Source organism: Gigantopelta aegis, chromosome 8 (genome assembly GCF_016097555.1).
Source record: "Gigantopelta aegis isolate Gae_Host chromosome 8, Gae_host_genome, whole genome shotgun sequence".
Taxonomy (NCBI): domain Eukaryota; kingdom Metazoa; phylum Mollusca; class Gastropoda; order Neomphalida; family Peltospiridae; genus Gigantopelta; species Gigantopelta aegis.
This window is the reverse complement of record NC_054706.1, coordinates 57098061-57121614: the sequence shown is the minus strand read 5'-3', so window position 1 is coordinate 57121614 and position 23554 is coordinate 57098061. Positions and strand designations below refer to the sequence as shown.

The 23554-nt window shown below is 36.6% G+C and overlaps 2 protein-coding genes across 5 annotated transcripts in view; one reads left to right on the top strand and one right to left on the bottom strand.

The window, feature by feature from the left end:
• The window catches only part of LOC121379738, a 57541-nt gene extending 54772 nt beyond the window's left edge, over positions 1-2769 (bottom strand). The window contains exon 1 of the mRNA XM_041508387.1: positions 2581-2769. The gene's annotated coding sequence lies outside the window, so the exon portion shown is untranslated. The remainder of the gene's footprint in view (positions 1-2580) is intronic.
• A 1876-nt stretch (positions 2770-4645) lies between these two features.
• The window catches only part of LOC121378617 (ABC transporter A family member 1-like), a 57668-nt gene continuing 38759 nt past the window's right edge, over positions 4646-23554 (top strand). Inside the window, exons 1-7 of one of the 4 annotated variants that reach the window (XM_041506879.1) lie at positions 4646-4768; positions 9452-9547; positions 15938-16328; positions 16981-17096; positions 17874-18094; positions 18423-18780; positions 23284-23431. In XM_041506879.1, the coding sequence (XP_041362813.1) occupies positions 9461-9547; positions 15938-16328; positions 16981-17096; positions 17874-18094; positions 18423-18780; positions 23284-23431 (1321 nt within the window). In that variant the 5' untranslated portion in view covers positions 4646-4768; positions 9452-9460. The remainder of the gene's footprint in view (positions 4769-9451; positions 9548-15937; positions 16329-16980; positions 17097-17873; positions 18095-18422; positions 18781-23283; positions 23432-23554) is intronic. The other 3 variants (XM_041506877.1, XM_041506876.1, XM_041506878.1) reach the window with 3 other exon arrangements.

Sequence of the window (23554 nt, the reverse complement as noted above, 5' to 3'; positions counted from 1 at the left end):
TTTGGTATTTCACACTATATGGATATATGCCACATTCAGTGAAAATTGTACTCCCCCATAGGTAAAATATTGTTATAATAGAAACAATTATAAATCATGGTTGTAATGGCCCCCTTTGGCTACACATGTGTGTACGGCATCATCATTTTGAACGACAAAACCACATCTCTGCTCATGGAAGTCGAAAGAATATCGGCAAAGTTGTGATTGTTTCTATGAATCGCCATTAATGCCCGAAGATGCCACCACAAGCCAGAATAAGGTTTTACAGTATCTGATAAGAGAAGGGCGGGATTTAGCTCAGTTGGTTGAGTCCTCGCTCGAGGTGCTTGCGTCGCAGGATCGAACCACCTCGGTGAATCCATTCACTTGATTGGGTTTTTTTCTCGTTCCAGCTAGTGCACCACAACTGAACAAAGGCTGTGGTATGTGCTTTCCTGTCTGTGGGAATGTGCATATAAAAGATCCCTTGCTGCATTAGAGAAAATGTAGCAGGTTTCCTCTGATGACTACGAGTCAGAATTACCCAATGTTTGACATCCAATAGCCGATGGTTAATTAATCAATGTGCTCCAATGGTGTCGTTAAACAAAACAAACTTCTGATAGGAGAAATATCCTTGAGTACATTACCAAGAGAAGTATTAAAGCGAGTGAACATGGACGATAACTTCATGACATGTCAGCTAAGGTCGAGTACAAAACAAATTGGTACCATCGATTTGGCTTCGTACATAATAAATATTATATACCTTACGGTAATTTTACTTCGGATCCATTTTTCGTAAATGGTACAAGTTTTAAAATTACAATATTTCAAACATTGGATTAATAATAATCTAGCCCGAGTACATTGCCGTTTGAGAGCTTCAAAGGCATGTTTCAAGAACCATTGTAGTTGGTACATTTAATTACAGAAATTTACAGTCTGGATGTAACAACATTTTCTCACAACAAACACTCTCGCATTTATCACCAATGGCAGAACTGGTAGCCTCAACTGTGGGATGACAAGTTTGGTGCACCTCCATATTTGACCCACTCAGATATTATTTTTGTGTACGGCTAGATTAAATTGTTTCATTTTAATGAAAAGGTCCAAAAGTTTTACACCAAAATTCCTACATTTTATCACATGTGTAAAATTCATATACATTAATCAAAATCAGGCACTGTGCGTTTCGTTTTTTGGAGAGTATATTTGAATGGTTCTAACCGTATACCTAACCATAATATTAAATAATCGGCAATGCATAATGTAATAATACCAGATGCATGTCGCTTACAACCACTGGGTGTACTTTTTAAAATGCCATTTAGAATGTTCTTTCATCCAAAACGTACAATAAAATAGACGAAAAATACGATTAATTTGATAACACAGCGTGCATCACGTTATAACATTTTCGTTGCTGCTAAAAAAATTCAATGAGTGCACGGGCTGCGCAGCAGAGCGTAAAGTCATATCGCTAAGCCATAAAGAATTAATATTAATCTTCAAACTATTTATCTAGGCCAGATAGAAGGTGAAAATAAATATCCAAGGTAGACTTTTTGAGAGGTGGCAGTAACGTAGATAATGCCATCATAAATTATCGCATATTACCTAACATCATCAAATATACCGATTTTCCGTTTCTGTCGTAAATCAGTTAATGTTGGTATCAAATGACACCTCTTGTCGTCGGTAAATCTATATTACACACAAAATCTTTTGACAATACCATTGGGTTATTTAACGTTCCAGTCAATGAACCACGACTGGTATATCAAAGGCCGTGGTATGTGCTGTCCTGTCTGTGGGATGGTGCATATAAAAGATCTCTTGCTACTAATGGAAAAATGTGTAACCTCACCGTGGTGCACGGGTGTAACATTCACTTTGATAATGGCCAATACAGCACAACTCCCCTTTTGGTGCACCTTGTTGGCCGTGAGGTCATTCAGGAGCAGCTATTATGCTTAAATTGATGTAACAAACTGAACTGAAGTGAACTGAATTAACCTAGCGAAAATTTATTGTATTCTTTATTAATATGCATTGGAGTAGCCGGGTGGGGGGGGGGGGGGGGGGGGGGGGTGGCGCGCGCGTGTGTGTGACAATACCCGCCAATCACCCCTTTTTCCCCCCAACATCTTTTATGTGTACCTGTCGCCCCATAACACAACTCATTTACAGTGTTGGTTCCTCGTTCTAATGTTGGTGCCCCCCAATATAAAATACGAGCTAAGCACCCCCCCCCCCCAATCAAAAAAGGAGGTTTTTTAACGACACCACTAGAGCACATGGATTTATTAATAATCGGCTATTGGTCATTTTGACAGTCTTAGAGAGGAAATCCACTACATTTTTCCATTAGTAGCAGGGGATCTTTTAAATGCACTATTCTACAGACAGGATGGCACATTATTCCACAGACAGGATGGCACATACCACGGCCTTTGATATACCAGCTGGAACGAAAAATAGCCCAATGGACCCACTGACGGGGTAGCTAAGTCAATACCTACGTATCCGACCTCCAACTTTATCGGTCGTAATAAAGAAACAATTAAAACAAACAAACAATCAATCACTTACCTCTATTGATATATCCACTCAACATGTCATTTTCAGGAAATATTGGAACAGAACAGCACAGTAGTTAGATGTCATCATTAGGTAGTATTAGATCCATATTTTATATTCATATACATTTAAAATAAATATGGTTATAAATGCCAAACAGCGATCCTTTCGCACATTTTATGAAGTTGAACTATATTCAGACAAAATACACACCTCTAGCACCCTCCACGCCGGATTTGCGACTGACAGGGTATAAAAGTAGCGCGGAACTATGTACGGTAATTATTCACTGTCCATAACCGGTGTAAACGGAATGCAAGTCTGGTAGGAATACAAGTCCTGGGTAAGAAACAATTTAAAAATAAATATGTATGCAAGTCCGGGTAGGGCTATAGTTCCTAAGCTATTGAGATCCGATGGGACTACTGTTCCTAGGAATCGAGGTCCGTAGGTCCGTCCGTCTGGTATCTGGATATCCAGTGATCTGACCCGGGACAGAAATACTAAGGGGATAATTTTAAAGTTTTACACTAATGGGCGAAATGGGATTTTAATATAATTTTATATTTAGTAAATTTTGGAAGCACTGTTTAAAAATAAAAATAATATTAATAATAATTTCCTTTTTTAAATCACTTTATTAAAATAATTTCTACGATGCGCTATTTTTGATCTGGCGTTCCAAAACAATTCTGGCTTATTTAACTAATTACTTTAGTCCTAAGGAGGACAAGGAGGAAGCTTGGGCTTAGGCCTCTCAGGATTAATTAATAGGTATGTTTACGAAGGAACACTGTCCCTATCCGGGACTTCAGTGTGACTAATCGAAGGGGAGGCAGAGGGGGAGTGGCATCCCAGGACAAGCCTAACCAGCCTACGGCCGAAACCGCCAACTGCTAGGTTCCACCGATGGGGTTGTTCCAGCCAGTGCACCACGATTGGTATATCAAAGGTCGTGGTATGTGCTATCCTGTCTGTGGGATGGTGCATATAAAAGATCCCTTGCAGCATTAGAAAAATTGTAGCGGGTGTCCTCTCTAAGACTATATGTCTACGTTACCAAATGTTTCACATCCAATTGCCGATGATTAATAAATCAATGTGCTCTAGTGGTGTCGTTAAACAAAACAAACCTTTTTTGTCTGCCACATGTATTTACGGATATGACTGATTATTTGTACACAAAATATTCCAAACAGAACAGTAGCAAATCAGCTACAAATTGCCATGAAAACACTTCTGTTTGCATCTTTCTTTCACAATTTTCCTGGGTAGCATGCCCATGGATGCTTACCCCAACTCTCTCCCCCCCTACCCCCCCCCCCCCCCCCCCCCGAGATCTCGCTCACATTAGCAAACTACAGAAAACATGAGTATTTTTATTTGAAACATTTCCTGGAGAGCCACTGGGCCTCCTTCAAACCCCACTTAAACAAACTTAACATTAATTCCCTTCTTTTTTTTAAATTTGGACCCCATTTATATAATTCCGGACCCGTTTCTGATGTTTACAACAGAGGTAAATTCGATGACATGATAGTATAATATGCACGGCGTTGTCAAAATGGCCGCGATTCAATAGGCTTACAACTGTCGAGCGCTTTGATTCTATAGGTTGCATAGTACCAAAGAAGAGAGTTCCATGTCAAAGTTCGAGGTGCACCGTGAAATATTTACAGAGTAAAAACAGCAGTGGGTGTGATTGGTAGTACTATGTCACATTGATTATTTGTGCAAATTCTATTATCCATTGACAATAAATAAATACACTTTTATTTGTTATACAGTTGTTATGCAGTATATATCAGATGTTAAAACTAATGCGGGGTACCCCTACAAATGGAACTGCAATTTTCAGCAAAAATGACGGTTGCTATTAAAAACATTAATTAAATCTCTTAAATGATATGTGACCCCCCCCCCCCCCCCCCCCCCCCCCATTTTCTTGCAGGTAGATTAGATGCGAGGTGAGGTGCCACACTTTCTATTGCTGTACTTCCTGGGTGTGTTGATACGCTGCTTATATCAGTTTTATTAGTAGACGTTAACATTATCGGCAATAGGAATTGATTTGGTCTATTAGAACCTACATTCCTGTTCGGATTGTTTCGGTTCAGCGAGATCTTGTGTAATAACAAGTGACGTCAGCCGTACACGAGACTCATGGCGATGAATACCACTTTGTAAATACCATTGAACGGTGAGTATTTAATGGTATACGCATACGTTTATTATTATCATTTTAATGTTTAATTTGGTTTTCTTCTTACTCTTTCTCCTCATATCAAATATTGTGTAGACGAAGGCTATAGTCGTTGTTTTGTTTTCATCATAGGTAGCCCAGTTTTGGTGAACGTAACCACTGGGATAGTAAGGCGCCTGAAATTGAGAGGGTGGGGGAGAGGGTGGGGGCGGGGCACCTACATTGTTTGGGGAACATACGGGGAAAATGGAATGCTTAGAACACCTTTCTGTGACATGTTTGTCTTTTTTAAAGTCCGGTTTTTTGTTTTCGGTTTTAAAGTTACATGCACACAAAACAATAACGCACGCACACGCACATACTCTCCGCCTCTCTCTCTCCCCGCCGTTCTCCCCCCCCCCCCTCCATCTCTCTCTCTCTCTCTCTCTCTCTCTCTCTCTCTCTCTCTCACACACACACTCACACGCTCTCTCTCTCTCTCCCCCCCCTCTCTCTCTCTCTCTCTCTCTCACACTCTCTCTCTCTCTCTCTCTCTCTCTCTCTCTCTCTCTCTCTCTCTCTCTCTCTCTCTCTCTCTCTCTCTCTCTCTCTCTCTCTCTCTGTCTCTCTCTCTCTCTCTCTCGTACTGACCATATGCTGAGGTCAAACAGAATAATATGTGTAGTTCGATTACATAAGCCAGACAAATTAGCGTAGGCGCCTGTAGGTAGGCTCAAATGTTTTTTTGGAGGAAAATTATTTTAAAGTAGGTAGGCATTGTATAAACCTTTTTTAAAGACTGAAATATTTTATATTAGGATATATGAAACAAGAGAGCAAGATTTTTCTTAAGTTTAATTATATAATATAATATAATATAATATAATATATAATAATAAAATATAATATAATATAATATAATATAATATAATGTCTATCTATCTATCTATAAATTAATAAATCTATAAATTAAAGTTTAAACAAATTAACATTACAATACACAGAATCAAAACAGATTGTCACATGAATTATAAGCATGTTTTCATGTGTGCACCGACATCCTGTTCAATGTTTTATGCTTAGGTTGAGACTTTCTCTGTATTACGCTGAGTTACGTTGTATTGGCTTTCAGAGTACGTAACGGTACTAGTCTATGAGTACATTCTTCTAATTTCTTCTGTCTTTTTCGGGATTTTCTGGAATTTGGTGGGCGGGATTTAGCTTAGTCGGTTGAGTGCTCGGTTGAGTGCTTGCTTGAGGTGCTTGCGTCGCAGGATCGAACCTCCTTGGTAAATCCATTCAACTGATTAGGTTTTTTTCTCTCCTTCGAACCAGTGCATCACAGCAGTTCAAAGGTCTTGGTATGTGCTGTCCTGTCTGCGGGAAAGTGCATATAAAAGATCCCTTGCTGCATTAGGAAAAATATACCGGTTTCCTTCGATGACTACGTGTCAGTTACCAAATGTTTGACCTCCATTAGCCGATTATTTATTAATCAATGCGCTCTAGTGGTGTCGTTAAATAAAACAAATTTTATTTTTCTGGAATTTCAAAACACGACTGTAATAAACGTGAAACCGGACGTAATTTAATTCTCAACTGAATATTGTGCAACAGTTAAACAAACAAATCTGCTTGTGATATCAATTTAGAGTTGGTCGGTCGGCAATTTTTATGTATTTTGTGTGTGTGTGTATGTGTGTGTGTGTGTGTGTGTGTGTGTGTGTGTGTTTGTGATTTTCTTTTAAAACGTTATGGTCGCTCAGTTTTTATAGGGCCGGTCGGGTAATCGGAACCACAACTATTATTTTGTTTGGTCTAATGTATTGGGACTAGCTTCTCTATAACGTTTTGTATCCATACCAGGGGAGATAAACATGTTTTGTTTACACAAAGTTTGTATATAATATAATATTTTATGCTTAATACGTCTTAGCTTAATCATATTATTTTCAAATAATTTACCTCCAAAGTAAATCTCATAGTGTAAATATTTTTGTACAACCGGTCCTGAAATATCTTTTGCATTTTTTTATATTTAAATTATCGCTTACTAATATGGAGTACATTTCTGGTCATAAGCCTCGCTTGATGCGCGGTTGGTTTGGGATTGATCCCCGTCGGTGGGCCCATTGGGCTATTTCTCGTTCCATCCAGTTCACCACGACTGGTATGTGCTATCCTGTCTGTGAGGTGGTGCATATAAAAGATCTCTTGTAGCGGGTTTCCTCTGATTATTATTATTATTATTATTATTGAGAAAGAGGAAGAATTTTCTTTAATAATATATAAATAAATAATTTTTAAAAACCTAAAAAAGACAACAAAAATACAACTATAAAATAAACAAGCAAGCTGATCACACTAGTGTTTTAAATGTTCATAATTAGTTATGTTTGCACAATATTTAACTAAAGGGAAACAACACAAAAAAGGCCTCTTAGAACAGATGACCGTTTATGACTTTATATAAGTTATATCATTTGAAAGAAAATGAGCAGGTTTAACTTAATAACCCGATAACATGAAATGGATAAATAATAAGTGTATGTATTAACATAATTACCTTGTATGCCCGAATAGCCACTGACTTGTGTCCTGTTCTCTCGGCTATCAGCTGCTCGTCTATCCAGACTGATACAGCCTATAGTGACAGTAGTCGCCCCGATGGAGTGGTTGGTGTTGTAGCCCTCATCAGAATTTGTGGTATCCGTGTTGGAGAAACTTATTACATTCCTTTCATCGGCGCTGTTAGAATTACCTAATTCACGGTCGAAATCAACACTACTTAAACTTCCTAAATTAAAATTCTGTATTTCTCCTAAAGATGAAAAAGGCACAATATCAAATTCTGGATCCAAATTTAATTCAGGTGAATTAAAAAAACTGTTCTGAGTTAAAAACAAATCACCATCGCCTTTTTCGGTCATTTTCAATTCACCAACCTCACAAGCGTGCACGGGTGTAGTTTTCACTCAACAACTCAAATAAATTTGCACGTGCCAACTACACGTGTCTTATCCTCAAATAGTATTGCACGGACTACGACGTGACTTTCGAGTAATGTAAATTCGTGTCAATTTCAGCCACCAGTAGACTATGTAATATTTGGGTGCACATTACTTAGTAGGATAATTTTGAGGGTACTTTGTTTTAAGTATCATAATGTCCTCAATATCACGATTAGTTGCTCTCGTGAATCTCTTTTCGGCCTAACGGCCTCAAACGAGATTCACACGCGCAACTAATCGTGAGATTTCGGACAATATCCTATACAAAAAAAAAGCTTTTAAATGAGCAATAATCTAGTCAAACGAGTTCGAAGGTATTAAACTTAAAAACGTGGCCCTCACCGCTCTTCTAATATAATAAAACAATACAAGCACACGGGCGCACACAGTGTCTATGCATAAAATAAATAAAGTTTACATATAAATAAAATGTTCTTGACATTAAGGACACCATACAAGCTATTATAAAGTAAAGCACGAACCTTCCACATGAAATTATTGTACGTGTATCGGTTTACTGTAAGTATTTTAAAACAAAGCAATGCCTTTCAAGCATAGATTCTTTGTCGATTACACGTACAATTGTAGGTTAACGTAACCAGTATTTTGAAGTTATGGGGTTTTTTATTACCATAATACATGTTTTAAAGTTGCACAAATGGTACCACACATGAATACTATGTCACTTGGAATTAATTTTATGGCAATGTAGTTGAACTCAGTATATGTTAGTGCCAGGCAGTATGATAAGATTGTTATCAGAATGTTTCTTTTGTCTTTATTTTTTCTGCCATGAGTTATAGAGCGATTATGCTAATGTTAATGTTTATTTTGTTTAACGACACCACAAGAACACGTTAATTTATTAAACATCGGCTATTGCATCTCAAACATTTGATAAGTTTGTCAAATAGTCTTAGAGAGGAAACCCGCCACATTTCACTTTTGTTTTCATTAGTAGCAAGGGCTATTTTACAGAGAGGATAACACATACCACGGCCGTTTATATACCAGTCGTTATGCACTGGCTGGAACAAGAAATAGCCCAAATTGGCCCACTGATGGAGATCGATCCCAGACTGACTGCGTAACAAGCAAGCGCTTTACCACTGGACTATGTGCCGCCCCTTTCTTTAAGCATGTACTTTTTCAAAATTTGACAATGACATCATATTTCTCTCAACATTGTGTACATAATGTTTACTGACATATTAATAGTGTATATACAAAATTGAATAGTGATATGTAACCTTATTTTGAAAAAGAAAATGTTTTGCTTAACGACGCAACACGATCAAATGATTTTATTAATCATCAGTTAATGGATGGCAAATATTTGGTAATTCTTATACGTAGTATTCAAAGGTAACCCACTGTATTTTTCCATTACCAGCAACAGATATTTTATTTGCACTTTCCACAAAACAGGACAGAACATACCAAGTCTGTTACATACCAGTTGGGGGCACAAGTTAAAGGGCACTGAAGATTATGTGCTGTCCCCTCACCCCATCCCCTATCCCCAGTGGAAAAGCAGTTTAATGTATAACAGGTTCCTCCAGTTGCAGACATCTTCCTATGCATATGATACATGTTTAAGGCCAAAGTTGTACTATTTGAAACCCAATTTCATCAATGCGTGTAGTTTTCTGGAATTGTAAATTTTGAAATTGATTTTTGTTTATTGCAGAGTTTCAGGATGAAAACTTCATTTTGGAGTCAGTTGAAGTCCCTATTATGGCGAAACTTTCTTCTGAAAAAGAGAAACAAAAGACAGTTTTTGCAGGTACCATGCACACGGCGCACAATATACCCTAGAACCGTCGTTCTATTTGCGTATCGGTTACGTAACTTTAAATCCATGCTTACTATTATCCTGTTCAATTATTTAGATTCAAAGTTTTTTGCAAATGTTACGTTTATTTCCTATTCGATATTTGTTTTCTTTGCATTTACATGAAAACAAACCCAAACCCCGACAGGTGTTATATACAAATCATCATATAAAATGCACGAAGTTGACTTCATTCCACTTTTTAAAAATCTCTGTGTCGTTTGAATGCACGTTATTTCTCCTATAAATAACTAAGGTCATTTGCATATCAAAAGCATCATTCTATAGTGCGTTTCAAAGTAATGTTCGGTTCTATCATCCTATCCGCACAAATCGTAGTATGACCTATATTTAAGAAAATATCTGTAAACATGAAGCAGGCGCGGATTCAGGTGGGGAGTTCAAGTGACAAAACCTCAGTTTGAAAAAAAAATATGTATCAAATATTATAATTATATTGTGGAATACACAAGCGCGCGCGCTGAAGGGAGAGAGAGAGAGAGAGAGAGAGAGAGAGAGAGAGAGAGAGAGAGAGAGAGAGACGTCATTTATGTAACGACGCACTCAACATATTTTAATCTATGGTTATATGGTTATAGGGAGAGAGAGAGAAGAATATGGTATGCATGCGATTGGTGGAGGTGTGACCCTCTGCACAACCCCAACCCCACTTAAGGCTTCTTTTGTATATGGAGCGGGACGTAGCTCAGAGGTAAAGCGTTCGCTCATGGTAGGTCGACTGATCGATCCCACATGGTGGACCCATTGGGTTGTGTCTAGTTCCAGCCTGTGCACCACGACTGATGTATAAAGGCTGTGGTATGTGCTATCCTGTCTATGGGATGGTGCATATAAAACGTCCCTTATTGCTTATCAAAATTGCTTATCGAAAGCCACGTTAATCTTATGTAATGTAGGTAATTCGCCCTCTCTATAAAATCTGTATACTCGTCGTCTAATAACATCTTTATCAAATAAATCGATGAGTTTTCGGTCGCGTTTTTTAACAGTGATTTCTGTGCTTGGATTCGTAGAGCTTAGATTTTTCACAGTTCTTTTTACTGTTAAAACCGAAACTTTAAGTGCAGCGGAAACTCGATCGACAATTCGATAAGAAGCATACCTAGGTCTACCGCGCTGATATTCATCTTCAAAATAATCGAAAACGTTCTTAATACACAATTTTACATCAACTGAAGAGTTTTTCGATTTACCCATATTTTTCCTCAAATAACAATAACAAGAATGTCGACTACTACATTTTCAATGAATTTATATACCCTACCTAACTTGTATTTTACGTGGTTTACACATTGTTACAATAGCACGTGCAGTCATAGATCGAAATAATGATGTTATTGACCAAGCAATGCTATCGTATTTTGAACATTCAGGGCTGTGTCTGCGGGATGAAAAAGTGGTTGAACCCATACGAGTCCGAACAATAGCCCTTTGGTTTTTTGCATTACAAATGTAACACCCCACCCCCAAACCCCAGCCCCTGACACCACCCTAAATACTATATATATATATATATATATATATATATATATATATATATATATATATATATATATCTATACACGTATGAGTTCCCAATTTAGAGGCAAATTAAATAACATTTTTATTATTATTTGATGTTGGTGGCCTTTGACATTTTATCCCCCCCCCCCCCCCGGTCTTCTGGGTCCGGCCCTGCATTAAATTTATTTATAAATTTGAAAAGCACATTCCTGCGGTGTGTAAGGTGATTTGTGTTTATTACTGTGCTACACCTCAGTTGTGTTAGGTTAGGTATGGTATGCTAATATATAATTGATATAATAAAATTAAAATACATAATACATTAGCTAAATTTATTAAATATAATGCACCTACAAGAAAAGGTTTAACGGAAAGATTAGACAATGCTGTTACACACTGCAAAACAATAATAACCTTGATTTAGTGAAACAAGCTATAATGGCCTTCACGTAGCCTCAGATCCCAATGTTTTGATATGCAAATGACCGTAGTTATTTATAGGAGAAATAACGTGCATTCAAACGACACAGAGATTTTTCAAAAGTGGAATGAAGTCAACTTCGTGCATTTTATATGATGATTTGTATATAACACCTGTCGGGGTTTGGGTTTGTTTTCATGTAAATGCAAAGAAAACAAATATCGAATAGGAAATAAACGTAACATTTGCAAAAAACTTTGGGTCTAAATAATTGAACAGGATAATAGTCTCTCAATGGGTTACGTGGTGAATCCTTAAAATTATAAATTTCAGAAGATAACAAATTTCACTGCAAGTTTGAGATAACTGATTAGGTTAAGGAAATATAATAATTTATGTAGCAGAACAAGGTTACCTACATGTAGGTAACAAGTACGTAAACCAACGTATAATAATAATAATAATAAACGATAAAAAAGAAACACAGGTTTTGTTTTGTAAACGATACCTAGGCCTATTCCTACATACCTATTATCATTTCTGTTCCTTCTTTTGTTATTTTTGCTACTTTTGAATTGTCTTTGTCTAAATTTCATTTCTTTTTTTTAAAGAAAATAGAAAGTTACATGATTGCCATTTTGGGGACCTCACGTAAGCTTTTTAGGCTAACAACTATGACCTAATCGAGACAATTTTACCGACTTCGCTGATTTCCGTAACGAGTTCATTTGTCAATGTGTAGGCTACAGAAGCCACTATTTAATTCAATTCCTTTTTTTCAAAACTATACCTTATAAGACGTTGTGATATGTTACCTTACAAAAGTGGACTGTTTGTAATTAATAATAAATTAAATAGGCAAAGACGTTTTGATCGGATTGGTACGTCTTCGAAGATGTCTATTAAACCAGTGTTTTCCGATTTGTATAGCAAATATAAGTACCAGTCATATATCAAAAGGTTGCATGAATACAGTGGCGTAGCGTGGGCGGGGCCACCGGGGCGGTTGCCCTGAGCGCAAAATTCTGGACTGGTGGAAGGGACTCGGGGAGTGCTAATGGTCCACTGGTTAGGGGGCGCAATACTTGTCTTGCCTCGGGCGCTGGTAACTCACGCTACGCCACTGCATGAATACTACCATTCTCGTCACATTTTAAAAAAATTCCGGTATTAAATGGAACTTTCTATCACCTACATAAGATTTTGTAAATAGTGGCAATCAATATATATAAAAAATGTTTTACATGCCCTGTTTGTTAAGAGTAACGTGCGTTATTTTTTACACTCGTCAGATTGAACTTACGTGCGCTGTACGAGCGCGATTGCACCCGTGCACCTTAAAAGACAAGGTCTGTGTAGGAATGCTTTTGATTCATGGAATCGACCAAAACTTTCAAAATGCCAGTTCGATTCTGCATTGTTGTTCAAAAATAGTTTTGATCACGGATAACGATTCAGTTATTCAGATTTGGATTCTATAGTAATAATGGACAAGACAAGACAAGATATTTATTAAGTTATTGAGGTCGCATGACCAAGATAACTACTTTTAAAACAAATGGATCGTGCGTTACTTGTGCACGATACACATTCAATATAAACGGGCAGATTTCTCTTAAAAAACAAGGCTATTCCTTTAATACACTTTATAATTTGGGTGGAAATCAATAAATAAATGTTTATCTAGAAATATTTACTATAAGATATTCTGATATGAAATATTTCCTGCTTAAACCATAATATAGACTCAAGAAAATTATATTCATCTTCAACTTGATTGAGATTACACTGTGTACAGATAGTTTTCTTTCTTTCTATTACTGGATTATATCTGCTTTTCTGTACTTTTAATTTAGAAAAAAATCCAAGACATCCTTATATTGTGACAATTATAATATATACTTTCTATTTCTGAAAGAGATTTATAAGAAGAATATGCCTTTAAAAATGTGTGAAATATTAGGTGTATCATGTCAGTGTTGAAAATGAACGTCTTTACATCTCTGTACAAAGCTGGACATACATAACGTGATACTACTACATTCTTGAGCAATCAAAACATAAGAAAACTATTTGAAACAACAACGTTCTTACATGTGATACCCAAGTAATTATACTAGTTTCATCATAACATTTCAATATATCTTGACAAGCTTTAGGATATCTGGATGAATCGATATGTAATAATTCACACCGATATTTTGTACAAGGGATAAAGTATTTGACACACAAATGATATCTACCTATCTCCCCAAGCATAGCATTTGATGATACTCTCTTTGACACTTTTAAATACCTTTTATAAATAGGAAAACAGGCTTTTTTCGCTTGAATAAATAGTATCTCAAGACCATTTCATACGAGAAGAGGATGTTATACCAAGATACTTATAATATGACACAGTTTTTAATTGAATGCCATTATAAAACCAATTCTTCTTACGTCTTAAGTACCCACCATTTCTAAATACAATTATATTAGATGTATTAATATTAACTTCTAATCCCCATTTTACACCAACCTTATTTAGGACATCAAGGTTTTTTTTGTTTTTCAAATCTATTACTGTATCATCAGCAAGTAGCATCATCAACAAAGAGAAGCATTAGTATGTCATTAATATTTTCATTCACAAAAATGCCTCTAAGATTACAATTACTCATCTCATTTATAAATTCATTAATAAAAATTATAAACAAAACTGGACTTAAAATACACCCTTGACGGACACCACTAGATGATGTAAAGAAATATGCCCTAATATTCTTTACTCTAACACAAATTTGTACGTTTTCATACATATTTTTTAAAATGTTAAATATTTTACCTGGACTACCCCTCTTATATACAACACATAAAGTAACTTTTTCCTATCTACCAAGTCAAAAGCTTCGCGAAGAGCTATAAAAGTAACATAAAATCTATGTCTAGGTTTTCAAAGGTATCTTTGACACAACGCCTGAAGTGTAAATATATGATCTATTGTTGCGTAATCATTTCGGAAACTTGCCTGTGCTTCATGGATAATATTCTTATATTCAAGCCAAGTCCTAATCCTAGTTTCCAAAATAGAAGTAGATATTTAATAGCGTAATACATCTAAAATTATATGGATCTGTAATATCTCTTTTCTTAAACAATGAAATAATTCAGACCACATTCCAAGGGACTGGGATTGTATCACTATCTAAAACAACATTAAATAACATCTTTAGATATGGAGTTATAAATAATGGATTCTTTTTAAAAAAAAACTTTGACGGCACACCATCTACACCTAGCTTAAGTGATTTTACGTAGCACTAAACCAAAAATTTCCAGCTGTGTCAAAGTTCGAGGTGCACCAAACGTTTGAAAGAGAAGTTAACACCACAAGTCCCGTGATTGATTATAAATGTGAGTTTGTTGGTTGTAAAAAAAATAGTTTCATCTGGGCTAAAAATGTATGCAATTTTATTTCATCTAGTACCACTGTGTCAAGTAGCCTTGTGCTTGGAACATGTATGGGGTACCTGTAAAAAAGTACTCATATTTTGTACGAAACTAGGTGTGTTGTAAAAACATCTGGTTACACCGAAAATGAGCCACGAAAGGTACCATTTTCTTCAGTTAATACTTTGAGGTAGGGGTTGGATTACTGATATTTATGGGTCATAGTTTGGTTGATATATTGCATATAGTGTTTTTAAACACAAACGTTAACATGGTCGCCTATGGGATTTTATTTGGTATAGTCATACCTTTATAACGCTTCTTACTTATTCATCATTAATGACATCAAAGGTGGAATTAAATGTCCTTCAGTGAACACAATCAAGAGGATCATGATTAGTAATAAAATCATTTACCTCACCAGCAAAAATTGAACCATGGCAAACACTAGGACTAAGCAATGTTTCTATAAATTTTGTAATATTATACCAATATTCTGTAGACGTGTTCGAGATTCTATACTACTACTAGTTCCAGGGTGTTATTATTGTTGTTATTAATTAACTACTGCGGCAGTACATTTGTCAGCGTAGGTTAATACAGATTCCAAAGTGTATTGTGTTTTTGTTGTGTTTTCTAGTGAACTAAACGAGCTATAATAATATATACTTTATATAAGTACTAGTAGTAGTACTAGTAGTAGTAGTAGTGGTGGTGGTGGTGGTGGTGGTGGTGGTGGTGGTGTTGTTGTTGTTGTTGTTGTTGTTGTTGTTGTTGTTGTTGTTGTTGGTGGTGGTGGTGGTGGTGGTGGTGGTGGTGGTGGTGGTGAAGTTGTAGTTGTAGTTGTAGTTGTAGACGATGATATTATATGCATACAGTTAGTTTGACCTTCGTAGTATTCATTTTACCTAGATTTTTGGTTTCAGTCACTATACAGGTACATTCTCGATCTATTTTTCTTACAGGAAGTATTTTTCCCAGTCTTCTTTGTGTCGCTCATGGCAATGATCAAGGCATTTACAAAACCCAAGACATTTCCTGTCACTTCTTTCCCGGAAAATTCTCTTTCCAACGGTAGATTTCACTTTAATACTTCAAAGAAATTGTTAGTGTCACCCAACACAACTGAGGTTGAAACTTTGATGACCGAGATATCAACCCTTCTTGGTGGTGTTCAGTATGAGACATTTTTCAGCCAGGCTGCAGCAGAGGAGAGGTACAAAGCAAACCCGACCAACGTGGCAGCTGGGATTATATTTGGTTTTGAAGGAGGAACAAACTTTAACTATGCAATTCGGATGCCGTATAGATCTCTGCCTTCCGTCAGTGATGTGTTTACTAAAGCACTAAATCAGGGTTTGTCTTTATGTCATTTTAAACAAAGATGATATATGCATGCATATAAATATCCATATCATAGTTTATAATTAGCGGTACACAATATTTCACATGAACCATCTTTCTGCTCATGTGTTAGTTATGCAACTTTAAATTTATGTAAACTTCCAATGCTTATTCTTTTATAATTTACATGTGAAATTAAAAGTTGAAGACATCAGAAGACGTCTAATTCCAATGCAATTTTGAGATAATTGGATCAGGACTGTTTAGTTATGAAACTTCTGTATATTAAAACAGACTTATAGATGGTGTTGACTTTAATTTAGCAGTTTAGCAGTTCTGTAGTGGTGCACATCCTTAATGCAACCCCTGTGCGTGCTGTAACCCCACCGCGGTGCAGGGGTGTAACATTCTCTTTGAGCACAAATTCCCTTGTTTTCTTCGAGATACAATTGATATCAGTGATATTTGTATTTTTGCACAATTCTTTACACTGTTTTTATTTAAATCTTGAATTTTTATATTGATGTTGATCATCACTTTATTTGTTTGCATTACCATAGTTTGACACCCAATAGCCGATGTATTTTTCGTGCTGGGGAGTCGTTAAACATTCATTCATTCATTTATTCATTCATTCATTCCTTAATGCAAATTTTATTTCTAGGTCAGTGTAGAGAGGATCCCAATGGAACTAGATCTGGAAGGAAGTGTCGAGCCAACTTTTATCTCACAACTGGTTTTGTCTGGCTTCAGAATGTTGTTGATTCAGCACTCATAAAAGTGAGTAAATTAATATTATAGGGTCTTAAGATTGATCGGTAGGCACTTGATTCGCATCCCAGTACCATCTCCCACCCAGAGCGAGATTTAACAACTCAGGAGATAGGTGTATGATTACTACACCGATCTCACTAATCAGCTGACATTCAAAATATTAGATAGTCACCTGTATAAATTTGTGGAAAAACAATTTGCGAATTCCCTGAATTAATTTTTGTTTAAATATGTATATGAAAAAATTATACTAGTTAAAACAGGAGAAATGTATTGATAACATCTAGAATGTGAACCAGTGAAAGGAGAGTTACGTTAAAATTAGAATTTTCATATATACATGTGTGTATGTGCAAATGAATACATAATCATAACCATGTGGGTAGATAAAAAATAGTTAATAATATAACTACTATATTGTTAATGTCTCGGTGAATATCACATCTGGTTGTGTACACATGAAAGCTATAGACAACAGTCTGTCTAGTGCACATACCGATGTTTATTCCTCTCATAAATATTACGTTATCCAAGATATCGTTAAGTACATGCATATTTTGGTTCATACATTGGTTTTAAACGAAGGTTCCGAGGATCAAATCAGAGGATTGGTTGGCTATTTGGTGATCTTGCAGATTATAAAAATATCAGACTCTTGGAGATAAAATCAGTAGGTCAGTTTATTTTTTTCAGCACAAGCTGTCTTATCTTGAGGCTTACCCTGCGATATTCACAACCATGTTACATATATATATATATTAAATGATCTCTTTTTATTGACAGAAAAATAATGTAGCATTTACTATGCCAAATGTCTCAGTCCAGTTGATGCCCAAGGATAAATTCACACAAAGTCTTGAAAGCATCCAAATTGGGTCAGCCATCTACTTCGTTTTTGCTTACTGTTTCTTCATTAACTTTCTGTGTGTCGATCTGGTAGCAGAGAAAGAAAGAAAAATTCGAGAAGGAATGAAGATGATGGGTCTTAGAGACTCTGTTTGGTGGTATGCTGTTTTGTTAATTTTGTCTTAAAAGTTTACCTGCAATTCTATTTGCATGTTAAAGGTAAATTGTGTTTTTCATTTCATCTTAAAAAATTACTGCAATTTTATTTCTGTTTTAAAACTAGGCTGTGTTTTAAGCTCTTGCTGCTGGCAGATATTTAAGGTATAAAGATCTGATTTGTATTAAAAACTAAATTAGAACGACACAACTGTAATACATGGCCAGGATCGTATCTTTGCACAATGCAGAGTTGAATGGGTATTTGGCAAAATCGCGATTCATGTTTGTTGTTAACGATTCACCAAACAAATTGTTTTCAATTTTCAGGTTGTCATGGGCACTTATCTACATGGTGGTTATTCTCTTTGTTACCGTTGTTGTTGTCATCATTGCCTTTGCATCATCCTTTTTCAAGACTGAAAGTCTGTTCATGTTTTTTATCATGATGCTTCTTTACGGATTATCAATTGTGAACTTAGCATTTGTGATGACTCCTTTCTTCATAAAGGCTCAGGTTGCTGGACTTGTGGCCGCTTTCTCTACTATCGTCATCAGCCTACTGTACTTCATCGTGAGCATGACGAGGACGACCACCCTCACCGGCTACGACTACAGCATCTCACCAGCCGGTCGCTGGGCTCTCTGTCTGCTCTCACCTGTGGCTTTCTCACTGGCTATAGATCAGGTAGGGTTGTGTTTGATCACTATAGTCAGATGTATTTCGCACTGGCCATAGATCAGGTAGGCCTGTTTGATCACTATAGTCAGATGTATTTCTCACTGGCCATAGATCAGGTAGGCTTGTGTTTGATTATTATAGTCAGACTTTTATCTCTGTCATAGGTCAGGTAGGCTTGTGTTTGATTACTACAGTCAAACTGGACTATTTGTAATAGACCAGGTAAGCTTGTGTTTGATGACTGCAGTCAGACTGGACTCTCTGTCATAGATCAGGTAGGTTTGTGTTTGAATGAATGAATGAATTATGAATGAATGAATGTTTAAGGACACCCCAGCATGAAAAATACATCGGCTATCAATATTTGAATTCAGGTAGTCAAATAAAATTACTACTGTCAAGGACTATTAAAAATAGATCAAATATCACAGTTTGATTACTACTTCAAATTGGAAATAAAAGTCATAGATCACACAGATTGTTACACGCCACCAAAATGTCAAACTGGACTGACAGTGCATAGATCAGGTAGGGATCCTTCTTCAAGATAAATGAATGGCTCAAGTCAGTATGGCCGTTTGAGGCACTATACAAGATGTATTTCATCACTGGCCTAGCAGGTGCCTTGTTTGAGGACTATAGTCACTCTATTTCTCAAGACCAGCTTAGATCAGGTAGGCTTGTTCGATTACTATAGTCCCATGTATGTTCTCATGACCACAAGATCAACTGTTTGTTTGATCACTATAGTCGGATGTATATGGCACTGTACCAACCTGGGTCTTTGACATAGAATCCAAAGCAGACTGTTTCATTACCCCTTATCAAACTGGGCATCCATTTGTACATAGATCTTTATTGGCAATGTTGATTAATAGACACACTTATCGTATCACCACCAGGTAGGGATTGTGTTTGCTTATATTGCGTAGAGCTTGGAGACACGAAAGTGAGTCGATAAAAATAATAAATTTGGATGCAATCAAATCCTTGATTTCTTCTAAGGCTTTAATGACTGCCCAAACTTCAGCACTAAAGATCGATACAGAGTCAGGCAGTCTCATGGAAAGTATTCTGTCTGAAGGAAAAACTGTAACACTGACAGTGCTCACACTGAGGTGGAGTATCCTTCTTCAAAATAAATGAATGGGTCAAATATGTATGACCGATACGAGCACGATACAAGACTATTTCATCCTTCCTGCACTGTCTATAGGAGGACTGCCACTCAAGACTGGCTTGATAGAATGAACCTTGTTCGCAACCGCACCGTCTCAATAATGTTGCCAAGTCGAAAAGATAAATTTGTTGATATTATGTTTAAAATCGGTATACGGCACACCAACCCTGGCTTGATCCGATCCGATAATATTTTAACATGCTCATATACCACGGGTGTTTCGAGTATGTCCGCCCCAGGGTTTGGCCTCTGGAGGTCAGGGGCCCAATCCGAGGCACACCCTGGCTTGAGGCAAATCCAAAGCAGACTTGGCAGCTGAATCTACCTTTTCATTACCCCTGATGCCAACATGGCTGGGCACCCAACAAAATACAATAACTTTATTGGCAATGGATAAAAAGACACACTTTCGTATCATCATCCCAGTTAAGGAATGGTCCATCTTCATATTACTTAGACACGAAAGTGAGTCGGTGAAAATAATAAATTTGGATGCAATCGAATCCATGATTTCTTCTAAGGCTTTAATGACTGCCCAAACTTCAGCACTAAAGATCGATGCCGAGTCAATCAATCTCATGGAAAGTATTCTGTCTGATGAAAAAACTGTAGCACAAGCCACATAATTCCCATCCCGTTATCCATCTGTATAAACAGGAATGTAATCAAGGTACCTGTCTTAAATTTCCACGAAAAACGTTTTATAAACAACAGCATTTGTACGATCTTTCTTCAGCTGCGCAAGATCAAATACAATTTTATGTGGTGTAATACACCAAGGTGGTAAAACAAAATATGAAGGAGTTTCGAAAGTGTCAGTTAATCAATGTTGGAAATCGACAAAACACCGCTGCATCAAACAACTTCATATATTTATTGTCAAATACCACGTCATGTGTAGGATCTTTTGATAAAGATTTAATCTTGTAACATACTGCAGAGAAAGCTTTGCACGTCTAGCACCCAAACAAGGTTCGTGAGCACCAACGTACAAGCTCTCTACAGGAGATGTTCTAAATGCATCAAGACAAAGCCTAAGTCCCTGGTTGTGTATAAGATCTAGCATCTGCAAGTAAGACTTGTGTGCCGACCCATACACAATGCATCCATAATCAAGTTTTGACCTCACAAAATATCTATATAGATGGAGCATAACCTTTCGGTCTGCTCCCCATTCCATATTACCAATCACTTTTAAAATATTGAGAGCTTTTAAGCCCTTCTTTTTAACATATTTAAGATGGGGCACAAAAGCTAGCTTCCTGTCAAAAATGACCCGAAGAAATTGTCAGTTGCCCCAAACAAAATGTAGTCTCCGTTCAGTGATACTCATGGACAATCTATAGCAGAATCTTTTGTCCAAAAACCAACTGTTAAACACTGGGTGGATGCTGTTAATTTTCACAGAAAATAAAGTTACAGACAAGATGAGGCATAGACATCTCCTGTTGGTGAATGTCGGACAAAGTCGACCCCATCCTTTCCAGGAGAAATCAAGAAAAAGTGAAGGACTACAAAGGGTTAAGTCTATAGAAGTGAAAGAACCATTTCCAGAATGAAAACATGTAAAAATTTGAGAATTACCTCTAATTGAGATATAAAAACAGGAAGTCAACCTCTAACGCCCATATCATGGAGGTCGTTTAAAACCCCATACTTCCACGTGTTATCCTAAGCTTTCTCCAAATAAAACACATTCAAACCAAGTGCTGATTATGGATGAAAGCTTCCCTGCAAAACGTTTCAAATCTAACAAGATGACCAACCGTGCTACATCTAGATCAGATCCCACATTGCACGTTAGTAAGCAAATTATGGGATTCAAGATGCCAGACAAGTCTACGATTGATCATTCGTTCCATGGTTTTATAAATGCAACTTGTCAAAGTGATAGGGCAATAACTAGTACGATTAGTTGAATCCTTAGCAGGCTTGGGAATAGGAATGATAATTGCTTTCCTCCAATCAGAAGGAAAGTCTCCAGAAATCCAGATGTTATGACAAATATTCAAAAGAACCATCAAAGATGATTCAGGTAAATGTTTCAATAACTGATAATGAATTTCATCCGGTCCTACTAAAGTATCGTGGACTCTACGTAGAACATCCTGCAATTACTCAAAAGAGAAATGCCTGTTATATACTTCAGCATTTTCATATGACAAATTAATGGACTGCTTTTCAGCTTTAGTTCTGACAGATGTAAAAGCATCTGTACTGAAAGCAGAAGATGAATTGTGAGAAAAATTGTCTGCCAATGCATTGGCAATGTCACGATGAGATGTAACATCCGTATCACGACAGACAAATTACTGTATTACTGGATTCTTTACCTTTGATTTTACGGATCCTGTTCCAGACAAATGTTCTCCAAGATGTTTTATTACTCTGTCTAATCTATCTGCGAGCCTTTGTCCTAGCAATACGAAATGCATACAGGTTATCCCCTGTAGATTCACGTTTGAACCTCTCAAGTAACCTGTTTCGCTCATTCAATGCACCCTTGCACGTATCATTAAACCATGGTTTATTGAAACACTTTGGTACTGCCGAAGTCTTAGGAATAGTTTTATCTGAAATATCCTTCAAGATAGAAGTGAACAAAAACATGGGATCACCAGCATCAATAATGGCAAATTGTTGCAGACGAGTGCTGCACAGATGCTGAAACTGATCCCAATTTGCCTTCGTCAACTTCCACCTTTGAACCCTTTCGAGCGATGGATGTCCATCATTCTCCAAAATAATGGGAAAGTGGTCACTACCATAAGGGTCTGAACCAACTTTCCAGGAGAAATCAAGAAAAAGTGAAGGACTACAAAGGGTGAAAGAACCATTTCCAGAATGAAAATATGTATGACTTTTATCATTAAATAAAAGCAAATCATATTTGAGAATTAAGTCTTCCAATTGTTTACCTCTAATATTTACATCCTCACATACCCACAAAGTGTGGTGACCATTAAAATCTCCCATAATAATAAAGGGAGTAGGGAGCTGGTTAATGAGATCTTGAAAATCCATTGGATTAAAATTAAAATGATTACGAGGAGGTAAATAAACTAAACATAGAGTAATAGTTTTGTGAGCCACTTTTACCATCCAGTAAACATTTCTAAACAACCTCGTTTTTAGATATATGATAGAAATAGAAATGAATACTATATGACTATTTCTTTTACAACGATTTGTTTAAAAAGCATACAATTCGCATGCACACATTTTATACATTTAGTAAGATGGGTTATATCGAACAGCCACTCATGTAGTATTTTCGAAGTATGCTATCCCATCATTGCTTGCATCTTTAAGGATCATTTAATTTTTAGGGAATATTTCTGGATATTGTTAAAGGAGGAATGACGCTTTCAAATGCCTCAACGGGAGACTTTCCACTGTATGCGCCCATTGTCATGTTATTGGCTGACAGCTTTCTGTACCTCATCCTGGCTGTCTACTTAGACCACGTTATTCCTGGTAAGAACCAATTTGAACGAAGATAACTGTATTAAATAAAAAATGTTATTGTGTATCCATATTCCACAAAGAGTAATATTTTCATTTCACTCTGTTACAATAAAATAAACAGAAAAACCAGTG